The 21898-nt window shown below is 35.9% G+C and overlaps 1 protein-coding gene across 5 annotated transcripts in view; it reads left to right on the top strand.

Annotated features, from left to right (window-relative positions):
- Window positions 1-1095: 1095 nt before the first annotated feature.
- The window catches only part of LOC139115175 (uncharacterized), a 95953-nt gene continuing 75150 nt past the window's right edge, over window positions 1096-21898 (top strand). Inside the window, exons 1-17 of one of the 5 annotated variants that reach the window (XR_011548071.1) lie at window positions 1096-1211; window positions 2044-2152; window positions 2996-3061; window positions 3981-4115; window positions 4738-4824; window positions 5374-5592; window positions 6167-6423; window positions 6957-7118; window positions 7407-7517; window positions 8318-8459; window positions 9076-9218; window positions 9663-9831; window positions 10440-10571; window positions 11075-11223; window positions 11852-12057; window positions 13329-13550; window positions 14079-14154. Coding sequence is in view for 1 of the 5 variants with exons in the window: in XM_070677094.1 (XP_070533195.1) it covers window positions 10468-10571; window positions 11075-11223; window positions 11852-12057; window positions 13329-13550; window positions 14079-14218; window positions 16111-16329; window positions 16805-17057; window positions 17586-17752; window positions 18359-18554; window positions 19087-19245; window positions 19950-20216 (2082 nt within the window). In the remaining 4 variants the exon portion in view is untranslated. Of the gene's footprint in view, window positions 1212-2043; window positions 2153-2995; window positions 3062-3980; window positions 4116-4737; window positions 4825-5373; window positions 5593-6166; window positions 6424-6956; window positions 7119-7406; window positions 7518-8317; window positions 8460-9075; window positions 9219-9662; window positions 9832-10439; window positions 10572-11074; window positions 11224-11851; window positions 12058-13328; window positions 13551-14078; window positions 14219-16110; window positions 16330-16804; window positions 17058-17585; window positions 17753-18358; window positions 18555-19086; window positions 19246-19949; window positions 21746-21898 lie in introns of those variants that run through there. The other 4 variants (XR_011548072.1, XR_011548073.1, XM_070677094.1 and 1 more) reach the window with 4 other exon arrangements.

The raw sequence follows: 21898 nt of genomic DNA on the forward strand, positions 1-21898 counted from the left end.
AGTAAAAATCTCCAAGTCATGCCATAGTGATTTCCTTAATGGCTGACATGTTTCACTGTTAGTGAGATATCTATTCCTCAAAACATTGTAAGCTCATGTAATGGACCGCCACAGGTTACTCACTGGTGTGCATACATCACTGCAGTATGATAAGAATTTTTCCCACGACAAGATAGTCGCAATCCAACAATATCTGTGAGTGTAGTTTCAACATCTTTTACTTTGATCAAGATTCGCAAGTGACAAAATAAAAAAGTTACTGAAGATAACTTTAAAATTTCGTACTATATTAAAAGGAATCAATATTGTTTGATGGCAGTTGTCATAAATTGTGACAAGGATCACCACCATAATACACATAATTTAGTGTAGCTGATGACGCCATCAACGTCTGCAATGAAGAATGCCATGTTGGCAACAAACTTCGACATAGACCTGTACTGCAATTCCTGGCAGTGTCCCCTTGTGTAATTCTACAAAAGAAAGAACACAAGTTTTTGTAGCTTAAAGTACAATAAAAGAAACGATACATCTCGGGGATTTAACTGCTTCAGTCACATGTGAAAGTAGTTTTGATCTCTCATGAAAGTCAAATTCACATCTACACTGCTGTTAATTGAACGTAATTAAGTTACCCAGCCTTTCAGTTAAAATCTTTACAACAATTAACACATGATTTACAGTTATTGTATAAGCATGGTCTTTCACCTAGGTGTTAAACATTTTCGATATAACAAATTCGATTTGCATGGTGTGTATACGAACGTTCTTTAATGTAGGTGTTAAACAATTTAAACAGCAAATTAGATTTGCGTCATGGTGCAGACTATTGTGTCAATGTGCAGTCACATTGGCTTCCGCGTTTGATTCCTATGGTCATGGCAGGAGCTTTTCTAAATCCTCTTAATTGCGTGGACGCTGACATGGTGAACACGATGCCCCCAGAAGCTGGTTACAGAAGTATTTAGACTGTCAAAATGTTGTTTTTTTATTGAGTCGGATATTCATGGTGTGTTAGTATAAATAGAACCAAAGAGGCTCTGTTCGCACGACAGTCATAAAAACACACTGTCCGTAGTTTGCCATTGTTATGCAAATACATGTGACGTCAATCGTTACTGAGGTAATATCTGAAGCCATACATACTCTCATGCAGGATCCGTGACAGGGAAATCGCAATAAGAAAACGGGTTACTTATCGCTCAGCGAAGGTAAGACTTCAAATCAGTACTTTCTAGTTTGTACAAACCCGTTAGTCATCTTATGACATTTGCTAGTGATAGCAAATTTGACGACGTAAGCTGTGTTTTCGAACGTCTTGGAACTGAAGTCGATCCGTCGAGTCTCGCCAATCGGTCTTGTTTTGATGGGCGAGCTACGGTCTGGCTGGCCGACCGGGCCAGGTCCGTAATCTGAGCGAGATGTATTGTCGTTCCAAGTCTGTTAAGTACAGGTTTGGCATTTTTTTTTCCTCGATCGGATTTTAGAAGCTGAGTAAAGGCTTGATTTAGGTTGATAATGAATTGGGGTTTTGTAAGGCTTCTACAGCGAAGGGTTGGCCCATTCGCCGTTTGCAAAACAATCTTCACTGTAATGGAAGAATCCAACATGGCGCTCATTTCCCGGAGGACTCAATGCACACAGTACATATATTCAATCGCAACTTGCCCGTTTCGATTCAACAGGTGTCTTGACGATATACTTGTTGGAAGGGCGAGAACCTTGTTAGCAAAAAATTATGGTTTAAAGCATGTGTTTTTGTATTTATGGGCAGTAAACTCGACTTTGACATATTTTAAAGTTGGCAAAGATAGACAGTTCGCAAATAGCCTGATGAATGACAATGTACATACACAGTAGTCACAGAGTCAGTACCCAACACAAGTGAACATATCACTAAAGTGGCGACGTCTTCTAAACCAGAAAGTTCAGATGCCCTAATAACATTCTGTCAAATATCGATAAATATGGGAAAATTAAGTATTTTGTCAAAATTCTTGAGCTTCCAATCATTACCAATACTGTTTTCTTATCTGTATCCAGGTTTTGGTCTGTTAGTTACTGTTTGCAGCTTTTGCAAACATGGCAGACTCCGAAAACGTCAAGAAAAAGAAGACCAGACCTTCTAAATCGACCAAACGAAGGCCAAAAAGTAAGTGCTCTTTATTACTATTAATGATATGCTATTTTTAAACCATGGAGACAGCAAACATTCACACTTTCCTTTTCATTTACATAAATTAGCTTGAATATATTACACGGCCCATTGGTCGATTTATACATACATTAAATTTGGGGGGAAATCGCATAACAAATATCTCTTCAGATTATTAACACCATAACTGCAAATTAACAAGTATTTTTTATTGATTTATAACAATATTCAATTCAGATGTCAAAATTATTTTCAGTCAAGAATAAAAGTAATGCCTAATGTCATAAAACTTAGAAAAATGTAATTATGTCCCAAAACAATCTGCATTTTGGTACAAGGAAGTTGTTAAGTATTTCGTTCGGGAAAATGTTTCTTTCACCTGAAATACCCCCAAAAGACTGCTTCGAAACTCTTGAACATCTGGAAGATTGTAAGGGTTACTACCAGTCGGCTGCGAGTTCAAACCAGGTAAAAAAATGACTAAGTTTCATAAACTGTTCTGACTTGACCTTGAAATTGATGTTCAGGCTTTAATTATAACAGAATTTTACATTGTACACTACTTTTGGTTATTCATTTTTTGAGTACATTTGAGTTTCTGGACAGGCTATGGTATCTAAATACATGATTCAAAGATCTGAGTCCTACATATACTTCCTTCAAGTCAATGTAATGTCTTTTTGGTAATAGAACTTATTGAAGAGCCAACATACAGTGCATGCCTTAGAAGCTGCATAGCATTTAGAATGCATTAAATATACACCTTTTAAACCATAATAGACTTGTAAATGCTCCAAAGCAGCAAAGTAAAGTGATCTTTGAAATCTGTCTGCTGCACAGCTGCTGAAAATGCTGACCCTGAAACAAAAAATGAAACGCCTACAGAAGTAAAGACTGAAAATGAAGGTAATCTGTGTGGTAGTGTTTTTAGTTTGGTATTTTTGTCTGTTGCTTCATGTTTTTCTTTGTTTTTTTGTCTGTTGCTTAGTGTTGTGTGTTTTTCTTTGTAATTTTGCATTGTTTCTGAACCTTCTTCTTTGGAGTAATTCAGTTATGTTACAAGAGAGCCGTGCCTTAAAGGGTTAATAATGTTTATGTGTGCAGTGATCTTTCATAACTGCTTTGTGCTTCCATTTTTTCATTGAAATCATTAATTGAAGTTGAACAAAAGTAGAGCTTTAGAAGATTGCAGTAATTTTTTGTGTGTAAACATTTTCCCCGTATGATTTCATTTGGATCATAATCATACATAACCTAGTGTGTTTGTTAAAAAATTCCTCTTGACTGTTTCTCCCCCATTTCATGCATTTCCAAGTTTAGAGATTCAAGTAGACTATAGAAAACGAGGCTTGCAATAAATAAGGCTGACAGTGCACAGATGGAAGCATGTGTGTGCCAACAGTTGTTTGCTGCTAGGAAAACATTTTATATACAGGCTTTTCTGGAGCAGAAATTGTCTTATGTACTTAATCTTGACTGTCATGACACAAAGAAGGAAAACAACATTTGACAACTGTTTATTCCACATAAAGTGCACAGATCACTCATTCAAGTGTGACTCTTGGCATGATTTCATGCTGTAAAATAAGTAATTTAGTCCTATAGTTTTCAAAGTATCAACTGTTTTCAGCAGCCAATGTATCATTGGTCAGTCTGTCATTTAAGGATTCTCTGTCAATATAATCATATAGCTTTCAACTTTTCAACTTAACTCCATGTTAATGACTGACTGCTCACTGACATCCACTTTTCCTTACTTTATCTGCTGCTTTTTTGCCAGTAAATGCAAGCTTACTTAGTAATTCTATGCTGATTTAACACTTAGCTACACCTAACGTTGTCGATGGCACAGAAGAACCATCAACATCTGATACTAACACTGGCAATGCCAATGCTACAGATCTGAACACTGAACCTGATACAAAAGTTGAAGTTTCCCAAAGTCCTGCACCTGACGATGGTATGCTTTTACAAATATATTAATGTGCCTGGAATGAGTATATGGATATTCCTTCTTTTCATTGAGAGGTGTTTTTGCAAAAATTTGTATACTGATGCCAACTCATAATCCTTGAGATAACAGATTATTTTACTATCCTATCGCCTTTCAGTGATAACCTGTTAGATATTTGCAAAGACTGACATAGAAAAAAAGGTGCCTTTGATTTTCGAGTATTATTTCAGCAAATGTTTTTTTCATTGTCATGAATTTCAGTGATTCCTGAGTAATGCATGTTCTGATGTAAAATATTTGTTAGTTTTAATGTTGGACAAATACCTGCTACAGTCTACCTCTACTCTGTGCCCAAAATAGTTTTCAGCTAATTGTTACAGCACTAAATGTCACCAGAGAACAAAAAATAGCAATTTGATGTTTGCAAGATAAAGCCTTCACAGTTATTGACCTTAAAAGTACAGCGATTTAAATTTTTTTAAGATGAATATTTTTGCATTTCTATCCTTGATTGTGTTTTTGAGTTCATTACCATGAGGGTGCACATCACGCACAGATGCATTATGATTTTAAAAATGTTATAAATATGTGAGACAATAATGAATAATATTGATATTTTTTTAACCAGCTGGGAAGAAAGATGACGTTCCTGTAACCATGGAAGCTGGTGATACTGCACCTGAAGTTGTAAAGGATGAAGAAACAGTTACTAAAGGTAAGATACTCTATATACCATCCTTAAAATGTTATGAATTCAATGTAAAAATAGTCTTACTGAGAGTCTATACATGAATGCAGATATTTCTGATAGTATTTGGAAAACTGTGTAGACATGATTATTGCACTCTGTAGCATGGTCTGGGTGTGAGTATGAAACATTGTCATGGAGTTCCTTTTTAGTGTCCAACTTTGATGAAGTTTTTTGTTCGTAAACCCATGAATACACAAAATCTTTTTGAAAGTGATACAGCATGTGTTTGGCTTTGATATTTCATATGTTCTTATCAGACTTATCAGTTGAAGGACAAATGTCCCTGAACAAGGAACAAATCTGTCGTAGTGGTACCTTTGTAGATGTGTACACCCGGGCTGTACATTTGTTGTTTCATAGTTGAGTAACCCATAATGCCATATTGAAATGTGTTAATTGTTCAAGTTGTGATGCCAGTACTACAATGTCACAGCTAGTTTAATCAAAGAGTATTCAATAATCTGCTGGGTTAGAACTTACCCCACACTAACTCACCTGGTTTACACCTAACAGAACCTGAAGATACTGACAAGAAGATAGAAACAGGAAGTTTGAAACCAGAAAATGAAGACGAGAAAAGCAAGCCAACCTCCGATGGTGATGGTGACAGAACTGCAACTGTGATTACAACAGCAGGCACCGATACCTACGGCTATGAAAATCGTGATTTTGATAACATCGATCCAAAGGAGCTTGGCATTGATGTTGAAGATGAACCTGAATATAAGTATGGTAAGGAATGTACTTTATGTGAAAATTTACAAAACTCATGACAAGTGTTGATAGAATGTGATGTTGGATATTGAAATCAGAGATTAATAGGATTGTTTCAACTTCAAAATCTTCATCTCCAAATCCAGGCACTAGGCAAATGACATTTAATGTACCATGGATGTCTGTAGTACAGAAATTACTAGTAAAGTCTTTTAATTCTCACATCTGGGTTTTCATTTCCTCCAAGCCAAGCTGAATGTTGACAGACATCAGGTTCTATGAATCTGCCTAAAATATTTGAATTTATTTGAAAACAAATTAGAATATTAAGATTTTGATATTAAAAATTGATATTAAGACTACTGATAGATTTTGAAGGAATGACAAGTGATATTGAATATGATAAATATGAATTCAATAATATTAAATGATATTCAGTGAATACGCATCTTAATCTCAACTAAATTTTATGTAGATACGTTGGATTGCATAGAGACAAGGAATGTTAGAATTTATACTTTTCTCTGTTGTATGCATGCATACACCAGGTCATTATGCTTTCTCTCATTTCCTCCAAATCTGTCAATTGTAGAACCACCAACCAATGATGATCTGCCAGATCTGTACAAACTTATCGACTCACTGGAAGGTGGCGACACTGAACTTGAGACAGACAGGGAGCCACCTTCCCTGTTCACCAAACCCGAGCATGAACCCAAGTACCAGAGAATCACTGACCTTACCCTTGAACTTGAGAAAGAGGAGATAGATCCGTACGTGACTGAGTTTGATGATAACATCCGAGACGATGTCTTGATGATTGGTAACATATCATTGGAGGAAGTGCAGGTAAGTTAGCTGGTATAATGCTGCTTCCACCCCTATTCTATGTGTATGGTAGGTCCTACTTTATTTTGACTGACACCCATAAGGGGGTTGAACACAGCTCACTTGTAAAGAGGTACATATTTGCATGACACTTGAAAAAAACATGAATGATAAAAAGTGGTTCACCATTTAACATACTAAGTGTTATATTCTTTGAAAGGTATAGATATCTGTCAATGCAGTTTATAAATATGGTATTCATACTGTTCTTCTCACCAGGCTGTACAATTATGTAATTTTCTGTGAATAATTTTATCATCATAGATGTTGATGTAGTAATTTTCATATAAAGTACATTATCCTGTGTCTATTAAAATTGCATCAGATTTTAAGAAAATTTTTACATAATGCAAGTTGTTGGTGTAACGGTATGTGTAAATATGTAAATTATCTAATTGTGCATCAATCTGGTATTCTTGCCTTCAATAATGGTACATAATGTGGAGGATGCATTAACAATAATTTCTTTTTCTTGTCACCTATCGTCATGATAGGAAGAGGAAAAACGCTTGCGAGATGAACACATCTCCTACCAGCAACAGGAAATGTTACTGGCTAAGAGACGTCAGGAAGACGTCGCACTGAGAGAAGAGAAAGCCAAGAGACATGTGATAACACTGATGAAAGAGAAAAGACGGGAACTTGCCAAGAGAGAGGTGTGTGATTTGATCAGGTTTCACAAACAAAATAAATATTTAAGTTTCATCACAATACATTTCTACAGCCTCCTGATCCATGCATCATCTATGGTACCTACAAGATTTCAGAAGTTTTTCCATTCAATTTGAAATTTTTCAATATTTCTCTGCACAATTTTACCAGCTAATGAATGTAATATAAGGACTTTTTGTAACAAGAGAAACATTTGGTAAACATTTGCATATGTTTAGTATGTATTTGATCATTGTAGATTTTTTTTCTTTCTCAACTTTTGTTTATTACAGGAGCTTGCTTTGCAGAGAGAGAGATTACAACAGGATATTTTGCACAAAGCTTTCAGACGATCAGAGAATCAGCTGATCAGAGCATTAGAGATAAGAAAGGGAGAAGTACAGGTGAGTAAAATAAACTATGTAACTTTGCTGATGAAAACAAAATAAGTTTTGCAATTTTCTTGCTGGCAAAGACTATATTAGAGAAAGATAGGTAAAATGTTGTTGGATTGCTCATGTGTAGGGGTATGTAGAAACAGACGTCCCTCAAAAGTATGTATGCTTATATCCTTATGCTGAAATGATGCATATTTCAACGTAACGATACAAAAAGTTATGAGAAAAAATAAAGTACTAGAAGAACATAATAAGCAATAAAAAGCAGAAAAGTTATTTTATTTTGTGAAATTCAATTATAAATGATCAATTATGAATTTCACTTGTGAAAAATAGCCATTTTATATGTTTTTCCTGTTTGACTTTTTGCCCCAAATTGGCTGTATTGTGCTGTATTTGAGCAATAAACCACAGCAACGGGTATACCATGGCATGGTTTATTGCTATCATATTGTAACAGTACGTTGAAATTCTGGCATGAAATTTCAAAATATGAATTTTTCTGTAGCTGAGACCTTGCACCAGTTCCAACTGTGCTTTATCAAGAATATAGTATGGTTATTTCCAAATCACCATCAATCAGATCACTGTGTTTGTACCATCAATATAACAATATGATATAATGTATGATAACAGGTTTGATCATCGAGTATGATATACATGTACAGATAAGAGAAATACAATAGTTCAAAGCATATTGCATATGTTAGGCATGAACATTTCACAGCACCAGCCACCTTCTGAATTCTACATTACACTTTCAAGCCAATATGAAACACAATCTTATTTTCTGTCATCACTTGTAGACTATGTATGGTGACTTGACAATGGCTGATGGTCAGTATGGAGGGTCAAAGGGCAGACGTTGGAAAGTTGACTGGAACAAAACGCCGCAGCCAATCCAGATCAAGCTGAAATGTCTGCGAGGTGTACGAGACAAGCTACCAGGTAATGGTCTTGGTGAAAATTGAAAAATTAAAAAAAAATTCTCAAAATTGAAATGAAAGCCAGTGAGCTTTGAGTTCTTTCTGTTTCCCAACTTCCAGTATATACCCATGCCTCTATCTTGCCATTGGCTGTTTACTTTTGATTTGTCCAGTGTGATAAGGTACTTACTTCTAAAAAAGTAAATTCAAATAATAAATTGGGAATCTTATTTCTCAATGTACTACCTTGTGTGGTATTATACAAAGTACTACACTGAGGAAAATAAGATTCTCAGTTCATACTTCATAGCTAATTTACCTATTAATGAAACAATGTAAACATTTGAAAGATCTACAAACTACTTTGTGCTATTACGTTCTTCTAGTCCAACACTGGACAGAATTTGAAAATCCTTAAAAACAGCCCCTATCAAACATAATCATAATTGTAATAAATCAAACGTCCTATTTTTAGTGCACGATGATATCAAGTTTCCTTGAAATATATTGCTGATGAGAAATCACTAGACTATAATTGTAGTAGTATGGTCCATTGATGTGGAAGAAAGATTGAGATTCCATGTGATCATGAAAATCAGAAAAAATTTGAAGTTATCAATTCTTTTGTTCTGACTCAGGTGGAAGGTATGTACTGATGGTGTCCCTGTATGACCGAATTGGAGGTCATGTCCTCAGATGGTCAAGGTTGAAAGGTCAGCAGTGGGGCGGTGCCACTTTACCTATCCAGCATGATGGATATTTCTACAGCATTGAAATGAAGGTAGGGGTGCAAAACTGAAAATCAATGTCACTGGGAAGCCCTCTGATATATATTGTTTTTGGGGTAAATCATCGTGCAATGTCATAGGTCACTGTACTGGGAGGTAAAGTTTAAAGATCAAAGTTACAGATTGTAGTATCCTCCAAGGTATGTCACGACAAAATCAATGTACTTCTCCAGCTCTTGACATGCAGAGTACGGTAATCGAAAGTATACATCAAAGTATACATTTCTGTTCATCTTAATAATTCTGTCAAACAAAACATTGAAATTTATTAGGTCATATAAGAAAAAGAGAAGATATTAAGCAAAAAATCTACACAACTATGAAGACATAGGGGAATTCATCTAAATTGCTTGTATGAAATGTATTGCATGTTTGAATTCACCACTAAGGTGGTTTATTTCCATTTATTTATATCATGTTTAATATTTCACTTTCAGCTTGACCAGAGTGTGTTCACAGTGTGTCCGTCCCGTGTCAATGTTCGTCCTGGAATGATACTCATGTTTGAGCTGTTCTTACTCCGTGGTTCCATGCTACCCATTGATAAAGTGGTCGGCTGGGGAGTTTCCCGATCTGTGATGCACAGTTCAATATCATTGAAGGAAAGTAAGTCAATGAAATAGCCAACTTTCACATGTTCATCCATCATGGCATATCAGATAGAGCTAAATTTTACTATTTGTCTTGTAAATACTTTTTTATGCCAACAATTTATAAAAGTTTCATTAAAATCTTCAAAAGACCCTTTGTTTGATGTCATGAAGAGCAGCGCAAAATGATGTCATAGAATGTTGTTGAATTGATGCATAGATGGCAAGTTTGAATTGTGAGTTTGAAACCCATGTGTTGCAAGAGTACTCTCAGATGATTGTTATCAGATCAGAGTCGCAGCTCTTATATTGTGATGTGCCCTTGGAGCAAGGCACTTCCCTCCTCAATGCTGAAAAAGATTGGGTATACCTCAATCCTGTAAATTGGCATTTTACCATGTGGATGCAGTAAATAATAAAACAATTGAATGTTATTTTACATTTTACATAAACATGTACCAGTAACTTAAATAGCATGGTTCAGGAACTTTGTATTATTCTAGGCGTTAATTGGCCTCTAACAGTAACAATGTTGGAAAATAGATTTATGCATGTAGTCATATCTGTTTTACTCATTTATTGTGTTCTCCTTCTTTTGCCTCCCTCATCCCTCCCCTCCCCCAGGTACAAGACCCCATTCCTGAGAGGTGAAATGGATCCCCGTATTGAAAGGCATGAAACCCCAGAGAAACTGATTGCCAGTGACATTGACCACTGGCTGTGTAACCTTTACTTTGAGGTTGTCAAGTTGCCAAGGTTTGTTTAGTTTGTCCTTGAACTTCATATCTGTTGCTAGTTTCGGAAGCAACACTCTTAAGTAGGCATATAGCTGAGTGAAGTTCAAGTAATGAAGACGTCATTCTTGAAATCTTCAATCGAAGAAAAAGCTTCAGTTTTATTTGTGTTTATCTCAACATTTGACAGAATTTGTTTGCCAAAAAATATGGCCAAAATAATTCAATCACAGACCTTATTGAAAAATCTTACAATATACATTCTTGTTTTGAACTTTCATACCAATCCTAGCTAGGAGTAGTGGTTTAATCAAGAGACTTTAAGATAATCTGTTTTCCCAAACCATTCAAAATCTTTTCCAGAAGTTTTCCAATCAGGGTCTGAGCACACTTTGGCTAAACTATACCAAACCAATGAAAAAGTATTGCTATAGGCTAGCTTGTATCTGTCACATGCATAATTTGCATAAATCTGTGTCAATCTGCAGAAAATTTTCATCTGATTGTTTTTCTGTCTCTTTGTAGGTATTTGGCAGGACAGAAGGAGTATGAAGTGGAATTACAGTTCTCTTCCAGCATCATCAGTTTTCCAGACAGAACCAGAGGAGCAGAGGATCCCATCGATGGGGAAGCACCTATTCCTGGTTCAACCCAAGACTTAGCATCTCTGGAAGGTAAAGGACACATAGAAAACCCTAAATTGTCTGTTTATCTTGTTTTTTTCTTTGTTGATAAAGAACAGGTTGTAAGGAATACTACCTTTTACAAGTATTATGACTGTGATAGGTTCATTGCAACCATATTGAAGGATATTATCAAATTTGATAAATCATTCAAGTTGATTGTGTCAATGTTTTCTGACGGAAAGCTGCATTCAAGGTCCTAATATTGACACAGGTTTGATTTCAAGATCTGCCATGCTTACACATGAAAGTGTAGTGAGTGCAACAAGAACTCATCAGGATGTTAATAAACTTGTTCATGTTTTTTGCAATTTTATCAAAGAAAATCTGTAATATATATGTAAAAATACCAGAAATGGATTTCAACAAAACTTAATCATGACAAAGATGAGAGAATTTTAATATTAACTTTAAAATTGTTACAATTCTATAGATGTTCTCAATTTGTTCATATACATATTCTTTCATAACTTGTGTGCACTCAAATCTCACATTTGTTAGGTAAATGTGTAAGTGCATATCAAATAGAAAATAGGAAAATGTTTTATAATATTTTGGAAAAAATAGAAGTATTTGTTAAGGTCTTTTTAAAATTTCTCAATCCACCATCTTCATGTAGGTGACAGCAAATCTAATGTACAGACCTCCAAATTCAGTCTTGGAACTGCAGGGGGCTCCCTTCCACCAAGTGAGCCATCGACATCATCCGGAGACAACCCTAAACTTGATACCAGCAATGCCAAGAAAGACCAAGACTCTGTGACCAAAGAGCAAATGGATCCAAAAGGCAGTAATGACAGCATTGAAAAGAAAATCTTCAAAACTGTGAGTGAAATTCCCTCCTTGTCTGTTAACCTAGTAATAAACACAGCTTGGTCTGAATTGATTGTTTTTGGTTTGTACTTTGGACCTTAATACTTGGAGTTAGGGGTGAAAATGTCCAGTTATATAGATGCTCTTGCTTATCTAATGTAACACTTACAATATTCAATGATTGACTCAAAATATAATGAATGAATGTAGCCATAAAATTGCAAAGTGGCCATCTATTTTTCCTAAATTGATAATATCTAATTTGAAGATGAGTTTATTTCCATATTTCATGAAAAGCAATCCTCATCAAATTCTGCCTTCTTTTCTATAGCTGAGGGCATTGGAACCAAAGTGGGTCTCTCAATAATTTCTTTGAGAGCTACACCTAAGGAAGACAAAAATTCACTGAGTCCTATTTCATGAGACCAACATCTCTTTTATGATGTAAAATTTACCAAGCACCAAAAAATTAGGTTATCTGTTGTTTGAAACGAGCATCTTGTCTGTCTACCCATTCTCTGCTTAGGATACAGAATTTTGAACTTCTATTCAATCATTCGTTATAGCAGAATTATTGCAAAGTTTGAATAAGTTTTTGACATAAGGCTTACTTTTTATGATGTTTCAATAAAGAGTGATAAATGGATTGAAATGGCCACAGCTAGCTTATATCAAAATATGCGTCTGTGATATCTTTAGATGTCATAAAAACCTGAACTTGTGAGTAACCCTTTGAGCCCCAAAGTCAATTTTTGACACCTTTATAAAATATACTCCAGTCAAATTTTTTCAGATTTTTGACAAAATTTTGACTAAAAGCTATAGCCAATGGACTGTGATGTCCATTTGATCCAAAATTATCGACAAATTACAGAAAAAGTCATAAAAATTGGTAAAATGTTTGCACTAAATTGTTTTTAAATATTTTCATTCTGTGAAAAAAGGTACTTTTAAACATTTTTCCTAAAGTATTTAAAATAGAGAAGTCTGAGCAGAGCCAACATTGTGCATTTTGTACAATCTGCAATTTTATTGAAGTATAATTTAGTTATTGACAAAGGTATCATACGCCACACATTTAACAGTTCTATCAACAAGTTCAACCTCAGATTTGGATTGTTGAGCAAAACATTTAATTTAACCAACAAAAAAAGAAAATACATGAAAAGTCACAGCTAATGAAATATTGAGAATATTAAAATGGCGGCAGCTTATAACAAGGTGTCCTTACATTAACCAAGTCAGTATAATCATTCCATATTATGTGTTCATCATCCATACAGGATTCTGTAGAGTCCAGTCAGGATGGTCTGCGACAGAGATCAGCAGGCACTGCTGGCAAGGTCCGTCCAATCACAGTCATTGGATCACGCAAACTCGTGGAGTCCAAGGCCGTCAAGATGGAATCAGACAATGAGTCTGACTACGACGAGGAAGCTGCATACCTGCTGAAGAAACAGGAGGATTTTATTCCTGTTGCTGGGGAATCTGGGGTTTACTACAAGGTTAGTGTGTGAAATGTGTCTTGAAGTCCCAAAATAAAACATCCTATGAACCCCTTGATAGGAATTAGCTGTCAGAGAAACAACCATGTTGTTATTACAGAAGTGATTTTTTTTTCAAATTTCAAAGTAAACTTTATCACTTGCATTGATTGTATCCTGTAAAACCAAATTCTGATTGTTTTAATAGCAGAGATGGGCAACTAAATAGATAATATAGAAGGGAAAGGATAAAAAGCTAAAATTTTAAGATTTGGTTTCAGTTCAAAGTCAGAGAAGTCAGCCATATCTGTAATGAGGACTTTTCTGCAATATTTCAATTGAAACTTCAGCAGTAATTTGTTTTGAACGAGTCATAAATAGACGGATAAACAGAGAGACAAACCTGAATGAAAACAAAAACAAGAAAGGCACCCAAGATGACTCTTCTAAATACAAATATCAAGACACTTTCAAACTTCTCATCATGGATATATCCTATGCTCTTCAGAAAATTTATCATGCTGCTTTACTATACTTTTTCATCTTCAGAAACATGTGAACAACCCTATGGATGTGTACACCAAGAAACTGTACTCCATGTTACCCAAGACAGCTCTCCTGAATCAGAGAAAGAAGAGAAGAAAGTTGACTCACCTAGAGGAGCTTGATCAGCATACATTTGCTGTACAGTAAGTACCCTTAGCTTCTTGATTTTGATGCTTTAAGTAACCTATTTTTCCCGCATAGATTCTGCTCACTGATTTGAATTTATGTTGCTGTGCAAATGAAAATAGGCAGACGCAATATCTCTTGATATGAAGTGAAGTGAAAGGCTCTGTTTAGGTCCTCTCAGTAAAGTGCTCTTTTCCAAATCCTCATGACTCCTTAGGTTACTAGTGAAATTTAAATTCAACAGATATGTATAAATGTATGTAATAAAACTGTGACAATCTGACATGATGCAGAGTGACACTGTGACAATCTGACATGATGCAGAGTGACACTGTGACAATCTGACATGATGCAGAGTGGAACTGTGACAATCTGACATGATGCAGAGTGACACTGTGACAATCTGACATGATGCAGAGTGGAACTGTGACAATCTGACATGATGCAGAGTGACACTGTGACAATCTGACATGATGCAGAGTGACACTGTGACAATCTGACATGATGCAGAGTGACACTGTGACAATCTGACATGATGCAGAGTGGAACTGTGACAATCTGACACTATGCAGAGTGGAACTGTGACAATCTGACATGATGCAGAGTGGAACTGTGACAATCTGACATGATGCAGAGTGGAACTGTGACAATCTGACATGATGCAGAGTGGAACTATGACAATCTGACATGATGCAGAGTGACACTGTGACAATCTGACATGATGTAGAGTGGAACTGTGACAATCTGACATGATGCAGAGTGACACTGTGACAATCTTACATGATGCAGAGTGGAACTGTGACAATCTGACATGATGCAGAGTGACACTGGGACAATCTGACATGATGGAGAGTGACACTGTGACAATCTGACATGATGCAGAGTGGACCTGTGACAATCTGACATGATGCAGAGTGACACTGTGACAATCTGACATGATGCAGAGTGACACTGTGACAATCTGACATGATGCAGAGTGGAACTGTGACAATCTGACATGATGCAGAGTGGAACTGTGACAATCTGACATGATGCAGAGTGACACTGTGACAATCTGACATGATGCAGAGTGGAACTGTGACAATCTGACATGATGCAGAGTGGAACTGTGACAATCTGACATGATGCAGAGTGACACTGTGACAATCTGACATGATGCAGAGTGGAACTATGACAATCTGACATGATGCAGAGTGACACTGTGACAATCTGACATGATGCAGAGTGGAACTGACAATCTGACATGATGCAGAGTGACACTGTGACAATCTGACATGATGCAGAGTGGAACTGTGACAATCTGACATGATGCAGAGTGACACTGTGACAATCTGACATGATGCAGAGTGACACTGTGACAATCTGACATGATGCAGAGTGACACTGTGACAATCTGACATGATGCAGAGTGACTGTGACAATCTGACACTATGCAGAGTGGAACTGTGACAATCTGACATGATGCAGAGTGGAACTGTGACAATCTGACATGATGCAGAGTGGAACTGTGACAATCTGACATGATGCAGAGTGGAACTGTGACAATCTGACATGATGCAGAGTGACACTGTGACAATCTGACATGATGTAGAGTGGAACTGTGACAATCTGACATGATACAGAGTGACACTGTGACAATCTTACATGATGCAGAGTGGAACTGTGACAATCTGACATGATGCAGAGTGACACTGGGACAATCTGACATGATGGAGAGTGACACTGTGACAATCTGACATGATGCAGAGTGGACCTGTGACAATCTGACATGATGCAGAGTGACACTGTGACAATCTGCCATGATGCAGAGTGGAACTGTGACAATCTGACATGATGCAGAGTGGAACAAGAACGAGTGATGATATCAGTTTGTAATATTTTGATGTTTCTTTCTTTTCTAAAAACCCAGGAAACCATTTTCCACCAAGGGACACCTTGAGAGAAGAGGCCATGAGAGAGCTGAGTATGTCTCCCGTCAATTCCTGGCAGAGCTTGGATTTTCCCAGTGGAGATCCAGGGAATTCTGGGGAATGATGATAATGTTCATTCTCACCTGGTTTGTAAGGATGTACGTTCACTACATCGGACAGTGGGTCTTCCTCAACCTGATCACCATTCCCATCAACCAGTAAGTAGCTGCTCTGTGATTGGTTGGTTCTTTTATTTCATTTTTGTTGATTGGTCATGAGAATGAATGATGACCAAATATGGAATTATTGATGTATGTATCATCATGATTCAAATTGACCTATCTCATTCTTCTTATTCAAAAACAAAGAAAATGCATTGATATTTCAATAAAAAAACTTGATTTTATGCATATCATCCTGATGGAGGATTCAAACATAATGTTTAACTCCAATAAGTTGACCTCTTGAACCATGTCCAGGGGTGAATTGCCTCATGATGTCAAAGGTCAAAAAGAGGTCAGGATCATACTGTTGGTGATTTCAAACTGTTCTAAAAAGTCAAAAGTAAGATTTCTTCACAAAATATACAGGTCTGTCTTTAATAGGTAGTAAACAGTTTTAAAATAAAAAAAAAATCCTCTGAGTTTAGCAGTTTACCTGTAGTGAATATAAATTATGTTTATCTATTTTCAGGTTCAATTTCTATCCATACACGGTTGACCTGAACTACCAACAGAGCCTGCTTCACACCAGAGAGGAGATTGCTGTGGTAGTACTTGGACCATTCTCCAACATCTTTCTCCTTATTGCCATGATTTGTCTCTCCTGGCTCTGTCAGAAGGTCATGGGGTCGTTCCCCAGCCTTGGGTCAAAGTTCATCATGGCATATGGAATCATGACGTTCCTTGATCCCATTTGGATACTGATTGTGGATGCATGTCTTGGGGTAAGTCTCAGTTTCTGTGATCCACAGGTGTCAGTAAAATAAGATAATGTATTGCTCAACAATGCTGTTTTTCTGCCACCAGTTCTCCGATGGGAATAAACTGTGATAATAATAATTGCAGTTGCTGTCTCAAACATTGAACTATTATGAAATCAATACAATTATGAATGAGCAACTCAGTGAACTGATAGTTTGAACCAGGTTAGAATGTTCAGTGGAAAGTTTTCAAACTTTTGGTTAAAGATTTGACTTGCTCTATTGTTGACAAAATTCATAGTACATGCTGATCCTTTTTAAATATATTCCAGAAACAACTCCTATTGTAGTTGAAAAAAGTTACCGAAATATTTGGAAAATATTTCTAATATGTTTCCTTATTTGTATTTTCTCCTTTTCTAAGTCATAAAATCTTTTAGAAGCAAGTATTTAACAGCTAGAACATGGAAAGTCAACAATAAGATGTGATTAATCTGTTATAAATTGCTCCGTATTGATATGAAGTACTTTTATTCTTTTTGTCTCCTACAGAGAGTGAAATACACAAGTGGTGATGATCCTATTGCTGATGCTTCCAAACTCTACTACAACTTCTATCGACTTCAGAACAACGGTCTGGTTGGAATATTCATGACAATATTCCTCTACATATTCTGTATGTTTACCACTGTGGTCATCATCTATATGTACTTCCTCAGGTAAGGAACAGATCATATTTCACTTCTTTGTACTCCCCTATCTTCTTAATGGAACAGGCCATCAACTTTGACAGCCAATGAATGAATGAACTGTGTGTTATAATTGGGCCCATGAATGATATTGTCAAATACATGTTTGTTTGTTTTGCAAGCTTATCTTCAGCACTGTTGCAAGGTATAAAAGATTGCTGAATATAGTTGGACATACAGAAAGTTCATAACTATCACGTCATTCTAGTTGCCCAGGTGATTCTATTGTGTCATTCAAATTGCCGTGGTGATTCCATCATGTCAACCAAGTTTCTCGTGGGGAAATGTGTTACCAAAATATTTGTAAGTAATGGAGTTGTACTGTGAAGAGTTAAAGATTTTAGTTTCCTTATGGAAGACATTTATTTACATAATTCCTGTTTATGTCATGCGGTATTCAGATATTTTTATAAACAAATTTGAATTCACCTTGGACCTTTAATGAATAAATCAAGTCCTCATACTGTAAATTTGAAAAATCTGGTAAAGAAGTTCAAATATCTAATCACATAAATTTGATCAACAATTTTCCTTTCTTTTTCTCATTCACGCATTTTACCCCTGTTTTTACGTCAGATTACATAACAATGGTCGCATGCTGGATACATACCACAGACTGAGCTCACTCAATGATGAGTTCTTTGTGCCCTTTGACCTTGAACTGAGCATCCATGAACTCAGCTACATTGTGAAGAAATCTGAACAGTGGCGTGGTGAAGAGGGTGAAAGGAGAAAGACAGCGATCTATGACTACATATGGGAGGAGGAATCGGTCAGTTTGTAATATAATTTTATATAAAGGATATGCATGGCAAATTAAGTGAACTTGAATGTAATGCATTATCATTCAAGACAACACTACTCCATGTATATAAAATTATAGTAACAATGTTTCTTTGATGGAAAAACCAAAGCTTCTCTGAGGAGTAAGAGTTTGTGGTGCCATCGCTCTTGAATTTCAATGTAAATCCGCATGTCTCCTTTGGATACAGAACCATACAATGTATTTCAGTGTAAATCTCACTTGTGTAGAAATAGAACTGAACTGATTGGCTGAGAATGTATTCACCCAGTGTGCATGCCAATGTCCATTTCGATACTGTACTGTGTGGTCCAAAAACTCATTTGTATGAAATTTTGATAACTTAAAATTTGTCAGAAAAAAGTTTGACAACAGCGACACAATACTATTGAACTGACTCATTTTGTTAGTAAGTGTTGTTGGCAATGATGTATGTATACCCATGGATTGAGTACAATTTATATATGTTCATTTTTGTTTCATTTTTTTTTTTTGCCATCAGGTTGAGGAAGTGATATGGGATGAAAGTGGTGAACACCGTCAGATGAAACAAGGCAAGAAGGAAATCACAACACACATATCCATACATACCATCCATCTTGATGGATTACGAGAGCTATACCGACATTTTCTACGACTTCCTGATGGAGCCATTGTTGAAGTATGTTTATTTCTCTGTACTTTGACTTTCCAGTAGTTTAGTGTGATTAGGTTTGCTAAAGTGTTACTCTGTTAGTTCAGACAAATCTTATCCACTTACAGAAATTCTTACTGAGTCTTTTAGTTGATTTTTAGAATGTAGTGTCAAACTTTTAATTATCCTCATTGCTCATTGTGAGTACATTTGAAAATTTTTGTTATTTAGAGTAAAGTAGACAATTTTAATTATTTGTGGGAAGGGGAAGAAGATTTGTACATTTTCACTATCGGTGAACTTTATAGATTTTAAACATCTTATTAGATTTCCTATGATATATTTTTAATTTGTTAACTAAGAATAAAATAGCCAAGCAGAAGCAGCTCTTCATATCCAAGTGTCACGCAGTACAAATCAAGGACACTGTGAACAATGATTTAAACCTGGAATTCAAATGGAACACAGTACAAACAACACAATGTGCAGGAACTATGTATTCATGTGCACAAGTTTATCCACATTCTTTGTTCTACTGCTTTCATGTTTCCAGCATCCATTTCTATGAGAAACTGTTGTCATCTTGCAACATTTTATCCAACAGTAATCCCATTGCATGAAAATTAGAAATTACAAACGTATGTGTACATGTTGATGCCACTTTATTGATAAACTACATTACTGGTAGCAGTACACTGAGCACATTTGTCACCATAACTCTTTTTTCTCAGGTGTTTGGTGAGATGGGAGTTGCTGGCATGGACAGAGACGTGAAGAATGCCCTGACCAAAGGTGCACAGGGAGTAGAGAACCTTATGGGTTCACAGTACAGCCTTAGCAAGTTACGCAACCGCCGCCCTGAGACGGCAGGGGGTCTGGGATCCATGGAGCTGCGAGAAGCACTCGGTGAACAACACAGGGTGTCAACACCTGTTGACAATGATCGTGCCTCAACGCCAATGAAATCAAGGCTGGCTGCCTCTGAATCCAATGCATAAAGACGTGAAAACTTTGATAGACAAAGAAAGATCAGACACTCCAAACCCTTGCAATAACAGCTCCATATACTATTCCTGTGTTTTCTTCAATGAGGCTAGACTATTATTGTTCTAAAAAAGGGATATAGGGATATAGAATTCTCTCGTCCAACCAACTCAGTTTGTAGCCTGTAAATACTATTGAACATTTACCGTTGTGTGAATAGCTTGTCTTTGCACATTAACCCTCAATTTTCTCGCAGGTCTGCCATGTAATGTACCTAGTTCTGTTCTACTGGCAAACACTGACACCACCCCATTGTACAGATGTACCATTAAATGGAAATTGGGAGACAGGGTCATACAAGTGTAAATTGAGTGCAATCAGAACAGTGAGTTTGATAATCAGAGGACAAGTGTCCATTGAATATGTCTGTCAGTGGACATGTTATAAGTTTTATTTTCTTTGTACCATAACTTGCAAATTTGTACATACTTTGAATTGTCTTGAAAACCATACAATCTCTTCACACCAAGTACGTTTTAGACTTTCTGAAACAAAGCAGGCTTTTGTTTAGATTTTTGACACTTTTTCCTTGAAACTAAATTTACCACAACCTTTTCAAGAACATGTTCAATTTACATAACCTGAACAGTCAGCAGAAATATTTGTACTTTTAAACATTTTTTACAACTTTTGTGCAAGCCAGCTTTTTTTACTGTAAAAAGTACATGTAGTCATTGCTTTTATAGTCATATTTTGCAGTTTTGGCACTTTATGTTTTCTAAATATGTAACGACTATTTGTAAATCATGAAAATTAATTGTTAAATTATCTTTGAGCGATGTCTGCAAAAAGTGTATGTTTGTTGCAGAAGTACTCCAAAGGCAGATCGCCAGGTACTATAGTTTCAATGTAAAAACAAAGTATTAATCATAATCTATTTTGTACGTTGAGGGCGTTGTAACATGTAGACCTTGAAATTACTGGAAAATAACTACAAGTGATGTAGAACTGGACCGATGCCTGGTATAGAGTATATTTGTTTAAAATTATACAGAGGCAGGATATGTCGTTATTAATTACTTTTTATGTTTATTACTGACTTTGCTGTAAATTTAGAGGAAATTATCTTAACCAAGATTTCTGTTTTTAAATTTACAGTTTGTGTAATTCCGTCCTGACACCGGAGGTTTTACCCCTCCACGATATGAACATTCCATAATCACATTCATGCATCAAAACTTTAAAATCCAAGACTTTTAAATTTTTAACAAAGTGAAAATACTTATAGAATTAATGCAAGTTCAGAGAAATTAATATTTGTAGAGTTATGCAGAATAATTACACAGCACATACCGTCCTGTAAATTTCCATCCTTTTATCATTTTGTACAAAACGTAGACTGTTTTAAACTCTTTGAGTTTCTCTCTCTGTTTATATGTAAATAATATCAAATTTAATTACTCATAGTTTTACAAATTATGCATTTTATCCAAATATCTTGCAATATATTGATAATATTGAAATAAACCACACCTGAAAGCGCATGTTGTGGATGTTGCTCTGTGTTTAATAGTATGTAAGTGTGTTGAAGATGCAAGCATAAAAATAAAATGGTCTGTGTGACCATATTCCCTTCGGAGCAGAGTGTGGTTTAACCTGTTTTGTACTTGTCTGTTTATGCTTATCTTTGTTTTAT

Source organism: Ptychodera flava, chromosome 17 (genome assembly GCF_041260155.1).
Source record: "Ptychodera flava strain L36383 chromosome 17, AS_Pfla_20210202, whole genome shotgun sequence".
Taxonomy (NCBI): Eukaryota; Metazoa; Hemichordata; class Enteropneusta; family Ptychoderidae; genus Ptychodera; species Ptychodera flava.